General features: G+C 37.9%; 1 protein-coding gene across 1 annotated transcript; it reads right to left on the bottom strand.

Annotated features, from left to right (window-relative positions):
• Nucleotides 1–576: 576 nt before the first annotated feature.
• On the bottom strand, nucleotides 577–1,041 carry LOC116599668 (40S ribosomal protein S24-like). Its single transcript, XM_032359653.1, has one exon. It carries the CDS (start codon nucleotides 1,024–1,026, stop codon nucleotides 742–744), a length of 285 nt encoding a protein of 94 aa, XP_032215544.1. The 5' UTR covers nucleotides 1,027–1,041; the 3' UTR covers nucleotides 577–741.
• Between the last annotated feature and the right edge of the window lie 6,313 nt (nucleotides 1,042–7,354).

Below are 7,354 nucleotides of genomic sequence, written 5' to 3'. Positions count from 1 at the left end.
AAAATCCTGGGCTCCATAATTTAGCCAGGTCTGTGTAACCCTGAACAGATTAACTGTTCTCTACCTCAGTTTTGTCATCTTTAAAATGGGAATAATAATAGTATATTCCTCGTTGGGAGGATCAAATAAATTAATACAAATAAAGTACTTTGAATAGATCTTGACACATAGTAAATGCTCAATAAATATTAGCTGATATTATTATCCTTTTTTTAAAAAATATTTTATTGGGGAGCCTGGGTGGCTCAGTTGGTTAAAGCCTCTGCCTTCAGCTCAGGTCATGATCCCAGAGTCCTGGGATCGAGCCCCGCATCGGGCTCTCTGCTCAGCTGGGAGCCTGCTTCCTCCTCTCTCTTTGCCTGCCTCTCTGCCTACTTGTGATCTCTCTCTGTCAAATAAATAAATAAAATTAAAAAATATATATTTTATTTATTTACTTGACAGACAGAGATCACAAGTAGGCAGAGAGGCAGGCAGAGAGAGAGAGGAGAAAGCAGGCTCCCCGAAGAGCAGAGAGCTCAATGTGGGGCTCGATCCCAGGACCCTGGAATCATGACCTGAGCCGAAGGCAGAGGCTTTTTTTTTTCACATTAACATTCTTAGTTTATTAATCCTCTCATGAAAAATCTGCACAATCACCACAGATAAAGCCACTGCAGCGTCTTTACTCCTTCTGTTGTCCAATCTACAGCTCACTTTTTACCAGCACCAACATTGGCTTTCGCAGTCCCCCGACTTTCTTCATTCTGCTCTTGCATTCTTTTTCTTCTCATACAGACCATGTCTTGCAAGTCTATGTTTGGGTTCATTTTTCTTTGCATAATCCAAGGAATCATAAATCATGCCAAAGCCAGTTGTCTTGCCACCACCAAAATGGGTTCTGAATCCAAATACAAATATGACATCTGGTGTGGTCTTGTACATTTTGGCTAGTTTTTCCTGAATTTCTGTCTTAGGTACTGTTGCCTTTCCAGGATGAAGGACATCAATAATTATTTGTTTGCACTGAAGTAGTTGGTTGGTCATGAACTTCCTGGTCTGGATAGTTAGTTACTGTGTTGTTCATGATGGTGGCTGAGAGGAGCAGCCGGAGAGGAAAAGAGCCAAAGGCAGAGGCTTTAACGCATTGAGCCACCCAGGTGCCCCACTAATACTATTATCTTAATCAGACTTAAGCCTTGTCTCCCACTATGTTCTCCCTTACCTGATACTATGTCCATACCTCATGTCACTTGGGTGACATCTTCCCCAGGAATCTATTATTACCTTCCATCCTGAATTCCATTCCAGTTGAAGCATTACTTTATTTTTGTCAAGTCAACTTTTTGAAATATGCTATTTCAGGTGCAACCTGTTTCCATGTCTTTTTTTTTTTTTAATGTTGAGGTACTTATCTCAATGTGATTTAAATTATATGTAGTTATGTTTCATTTCCCCCCAACAGCTTATGAACCCTTGAAGGTGGAAATTGTTCCTAATTTTCCTTAAATAACAAGGGCTTATTAAGCAGTAGGTGTTCAATAAACATTTGTTGAATTTACTGACTTAATTTTTTATTTAAATAGATCCCTGTTAGGCTAGGTAAGAGTTGGTTTCTTCAAAAAAAAGTCTACCTACATACTTTAATGACTATAATGAACATTCAGTTATAACAACTTTCCCAGAATCTAACATTTAGAAATATATGAGAAAGAAGATGCTTGGAATGAAATAAAACCTAAAGGCTGACATGAAATTAAATCTTTGCATTTATTTTTATATTTATACATTTTTTTAAATAATTTCAAGGTTTGAACCATAAACCACAGAGTGAGAGAATCCTTTTTCTCTTTTTTAAGATTCGATGGGAATGATGATGAAACATGACCTACCACCCCGCCCTTTGTGAATCAAACACAGCCCAAGCCAGGTACTTCTTCAAATGGTTTTTGTTTTGTTTTTGGAAAGAGAGAAAGAGAGAGAGAGAATAAGACTGAGGAGGGGCAGAAGAAGGAGGAGAGAGAATCTTAAGCAGGCTCTGCACTCAGCAGCGAACCTGATATGGGACTCAGTCTCACGACCCTGAGATCATGACCTGAGCCAAAATCAAGAATCCAGTGGTTAACTGAACTACCCAAGTGCCTCTAAGCCAGGCACTTCTTAAAGCTACCAGTGAAACTTGGAAATGGAACAGCAAATAGAGGGAGGGCATATGATCAGAAATGTATCTGATCATCAATGGAAAAAGGAACTATTGGTGTAAGTCTTCCATGATTTCTCTCTTCATGAGGGTAGATACATTAAAAAGAATACACAGACATTATCTAGGTTGTATTTTGGGGAATAGATGGGTTGGAGGACATCTTTATTCCTGAAATCTGAGGAAAGAGATTGATACTGTATTTGGGACTTCTTGAGGAGAAAAAAACAAGTTTAGTGACGAGCAAATGTAAATTATGTTTCTCTACATGAAGAGGCAAAAAAGGGTTAAACGCCTATGATGTAAAAGTGGGTATCATGCCAGAGTTAGACAATGATTTATACTGTACATACCAGAGAATGTATAAATCATTTTATTTGACAGGTGGTATTTTTATTTCTTCAGCAGACTTAGGGAGCTTTAGAATCATTACAGCTTTGTAAAGTAGTATTATAGACTGAGTCATTAGATCATTCATTTTGCCTGATTACATCAACTCATTGGGTTTTTGGGGAATGAAAGAAACTCATTATCAAAATTGTCATCTTGATTATATGGATTAAAGAGAATGGTTCAAAGTTCTGAGAATTAGCTTTCACAGCCTGTTAAAAAATTGGAAGTTAAAAAATTGATTGCAGAGCAGGAATGATTAGGGAAAAGTTTTGTCATTTTAAAAAACTATCAGAGATTAAAGGAATGGTAATTTTGGTAGATACAAATAGTTGGAATCCATGTGGAGTTTTTAAAAAAGACTTTTTTGAAGTATAATTTATGTTACATTATATTCCCCTGTTTTAAGGGTACAGCTCAATAAATTTTAATAAATTTGTAGAATTTTGCAAACATCACCACAATCCAGTTTTAGAACATTTTCATTAACTGAAAAAGATTCCTGTGCCTACCATATGTAGTTAGTCTCAGCTCTTGCCTCTAGACCCAGGCAACCACTCTTCTGCTTGCTGTTTTTATGAATTTGCCTTTTCTAAGGAGTTTGGATAAATGAATCATGCAATATGGGAATTTTTTTGTCTGGCATGCACTTAGCATAATATTTTTGAGGCTCATCCATGTTGTAGCAGGTATCAGTAATTTACTCTTGTGTATGACTGAATAATATTCCATTATATGAATATACTACTTTTGTTTATCTATTCACTAGTTGATTCATTTTCATTGTTTCCACTTGGGGACTATAACAAATAGTGCTGGGAAGAAAGATTGGGTACAAGGGCTTGTGTGGATAGAGGTTTTAATTTCTCTTGGGGCGATACTTAGGAGTGGCATTGCTGAGTGGAATGGTAAATTTATGTTTAATATTTTAAGAAACTGCCAAACTGTTTTCCAAAGTGGCTATACCATTTTACATTTCCATAAGTGAGGTACGAAGGTTCTGGTTTCTACATCCTCCTAAATACTTGTTATCATTCGATTATAGTCATTCTAGGGAGTATGAAGTACTATCTCACTGTGATTTTAATTTGCATTTCCATAATGATTATTGATATTGAGCACGTTTTCTTGTAGTTTTAGCCATTCCTATTCTTTTGTGAAATGTCTGTTCAAATCTTTTGCCCATTTTTATTTTATTTTATTTTCTAAAGATTTTATTTATTTATTTGACAGAGAGATCACAAGTAGGCAGAGAGGCAGGCAGAGAGAGAGGAGGGGAAGCAGGCTCCCAGCTGAGCAGAGAGCCTGATGATGCGGGGCTCAATCCCAGAACCCTGAGATCCTGACCTGAGCCGAAGGCAGAGGCTTTAACCCACTGAGCCACCCAGGCGCCTCGTCCTTTGCCCATTTTTAAATTGGCTTCCTTTTTTATTATTGAGTTATAATTATGAGTTCTTGTTCTGACCAAGAATTCTTTATCACCTGTGTGATGTATAAGAATTTTCTCCCAGTCTGTGTCATGTCTTTCATTGCCTTAATGGTCTTTATTGAAACACAAACATCTTAACTGTTGATGAAGTCCATTTACTTAAGTTTTTTCTTCTATGGATTGTGCTTTCAGTAGCTAGGAAATCTTTGCCTAACTCAAGTTTATGTAAGTGGTTCGCCAAATGATCTGTGTACAGGTTGGGGAACACCTCATCAAGCCCGCTACGATTTTTATTTTCTGTTGTGTGCAAGACCTCGCATTTCAGCAGTGCATACCTAGGACCCATGCATAACTTCCAGACCACCCAGGATACATGCGTGAGAGCTTATCAAGGTCCACTACGATGAGCTTGTTTCCTGGATCCCATCGTTAAATTTATGGCTGGTCTGTTGCTTGCTGCAACCAATACTATAGTCTCAGCCAGCTGTGATGTTGAGTTTTCCCGATTGTTTACCATTTGTTTTCTAAGGTCACTTGTTTCCAACAATACCCTGGATACCAAATCAAGTCATTGCCTCCAGGTGCAGAACTGCTGGTCTTCATGGCTTGTCCTGTCTTAACAGAACTACTGTGTTGGCGCTGGGGTCAAGGATAGAGAATGGGAATAGTCTCTGATGTCCCAGATCCCCACTTTCCTCACAGAAGTTCAGCAGTTTTATTATTTATTTATAAAATAAGTGCTTTTCAATCTGTTGTACACCTCTGGTCAATTTCTGCCCCCCCTCAAATTGCTGATATGCTTATTTTGACTATTTTTTTGTAGTTTTATTGTTGCTTTGGACAGATGATTCATGCCAATCTCCTTACTCCATCATTCTGAAATTGTCTGTTATGTACAGTTTTAATGTCTTAAAAACTGATACAATATACTTGATAGATGCAACAGCTTTTTAAAAATTAATATTTAGATCTTTTTGTTTCTTTCCAATGTTATATCCTTCCTACCCTTTCAAAATGCAATTCTTTTTTTTTTTAAATATTTTATTTATTTATTTGTCAGAAAGAGAGAGAGAGAGCGAGAGCGAGCACAGGCAGAGTGGCAGGCAGAGTCAGAGGGAGAAGCAGGCTCCCTGGAGAGCAAGGAGCCTGATGCGGGACCCGATCCCAGGACGCCGGGATCATGACCTGAGCCGAAGGCAGCTGCCCAACCAACTGAGCCACCCAGGCGTCCCACAAAATGCAAATCTTGATGCTCTTAAATTTACTTTTATATGTTCTCTTAGGATGAAATTTATTATTTCTGTCAGTATTCCTTTATTCATTCAGTTGTCATGCATTAAGTCTTTGTTCTGTATTGATGTTGGGATGTATTTCCATTTCAGGAAGCTCTCATAAGTTGTGTAGGAAGCCACATTTTCAGGGTTAGAATTATAACAGTTTTAGAGTAAACTTTAGTTATATTCCCTGGCCTATGGTAAGTTTACCTAATTATAATTATAGGTGTATCCCATTAGAAATACATTTAAAAATTTAAGAGATAATAGGGTAATTGTATTATTTAAAATAAGTGCTTTACATTCAAATATTTGTATCCTTCATTCAGTTTTGTGACTTTTTTTCCCCATCATACACCATCCTCTTCACATTGTGGAGAGAACATAAAATGGTCTACACGCAAAGTTTCTGTATATTTTTTTTCCCTATGGGGCCCAATAGTAAGTAAGGCCAAAAAATCCTATTTGGAAAGGAGGGAGCAGGTTGGGGGGATATTGGAAGTTGTGTGTAATGGCATTAGAATGTGAAGAAGGACCCCAAAGTTGAGGTGGCTCACATTACTATCTGAAGTTATTTGATTATAGGACAAGGTATGGCAGGTAGAGAGGTTATGTTACCTTCCATATTAATTTGTTCCTTGGGCCAAGGAAATTTTACTCTCTGTTGTGGACTGGGCAAGATTGGGCATAAGGTGAGTGGGGCAGAGGATGCTTTCAGTATGAGAAAGGAGGAAAAGAAGATGGATGGTTGAGATTGTAGGCAAATAGAGCAAGCAGACTTGTGGAGGGAAGAGGCATAAAAGCACTGACGAGGCTTGACACAAGGCAGATCTTTCTAGCTAATAGTAGGTATTCTGAGTCAACAGCTAGAACCTCATCATCCTTTTTGCAGTTTAAGAAAATAAAAGTCAGGTGAGGTCAAGGGATGATTTTAATAAATACTGTAGTTGGATTTGGGGGCCCATTATCTGATGCATAGCATGGCCAGAGGAAATGTGCTTGAAAATATTTCACACTAATTGGTTTTAGATGTGGTCCTCTGACTAATGTAATCTTTGACTTAATTTTTTGTAAAGATTTTATTTATTTATTTGACAGAGATCACAAGTAGGCAGAGAGGCAGGCAGAGAGGGAGGAGGAAGCAGGCTCCCCGCAGAGCATAGAGCCTGATGTGGGGCTCGATCCCAAGACCCTGGGATTACTACCTGAGCCAAAGGCAGAGGCTTTAACCCACTGAGCCACCCAGGTGCCCCTTTGACTTAATTTTTATACTAACATCTCATTTTATAAGTCCTAGCTTGGTCTCAATGCTAGCACTTAGAAAATGAGATATTAAAATGAAAATTAACATAATGGATACGAAATAATTTTGAAAAACACTTTGCTATATAAATACAAGAAAATGGGGTGCCAGGGTGACTCAGTGGGTTAGACCTCTGCCTTCGGCTCAGGTCATGATCACGGGGTCCTGGGATTGAGCCCTGCATCAGGCTCCCTGCTCTGCCTGATGGATCCCCCTCTCTCTCTGCCTGCCTCTCTGCCTACTTGTGATCTCTCTCTGTGTCAAATAAATAAATGAAATCTTAAAAAAAATGCAAGAAAATATCATCATATAATACAAAAATATTAAGAGCTACTGCTTTCTTTTTTTTTATTTTATTTTTTTAAGGTTTTATTTATTTATTTATGGAGAGAGAGAGGCAGAGGCAGAGGGAGAAGCAGGCTCCCCGAGAAGCAGGGACCCTGATGTAGATAGAACTCGATCCCAGGATGCCAGGAAGAGCTAGTGCTAAATGAAAATGTCTCATAAGATAAAGCTTCCCCAAATTCATGATGAAAATTAATGGAAAGATAAGGTTTAATATATCACAAATTTCAGCAAGCATGTATTGAGTCTATGATTGCTAAACAATGAGGTTCATGTATGTTAAAAGTGAAGGACAGATCACTTAATTGACATAGATCCTTTAGGTACCACAATTTAAAAATCCTTTTCTTCTTATTGTGTTTATGATGCTAGTTTAAACTCAGTACATTTGCTCTGTAAGAATCTAAAGGAGAAGACTTTTCCTAAAAAAGATG

Source organism: Mustela erminea, chromosome 9 (assembly GCF_009829155.1).
Source record: "Mustela erminea isolate mMusErm1 chromosome 9, mMusErm1.Pri, whole genome shotgun sequence".
NCBI lineage: Eukaryota > Metazoa > Chordata > Mammalia > Carnivora > Mustelidae > Mustela > Mustela erminea.
The sequence above is the reverse complement of the archived record's forward strand: the minus strand, read 5'-3'. Positions and strand labels throughout refer to the sequence as shown.

Coding starts and splice junctions, on each gene's coding strand:
- LOC116599668 (XM_032359653.1), bottom strand. CDS start 1,026: ATGACCAACCAACTACTTCAGTGCAAACAAATAATTATTGATGTCCTT.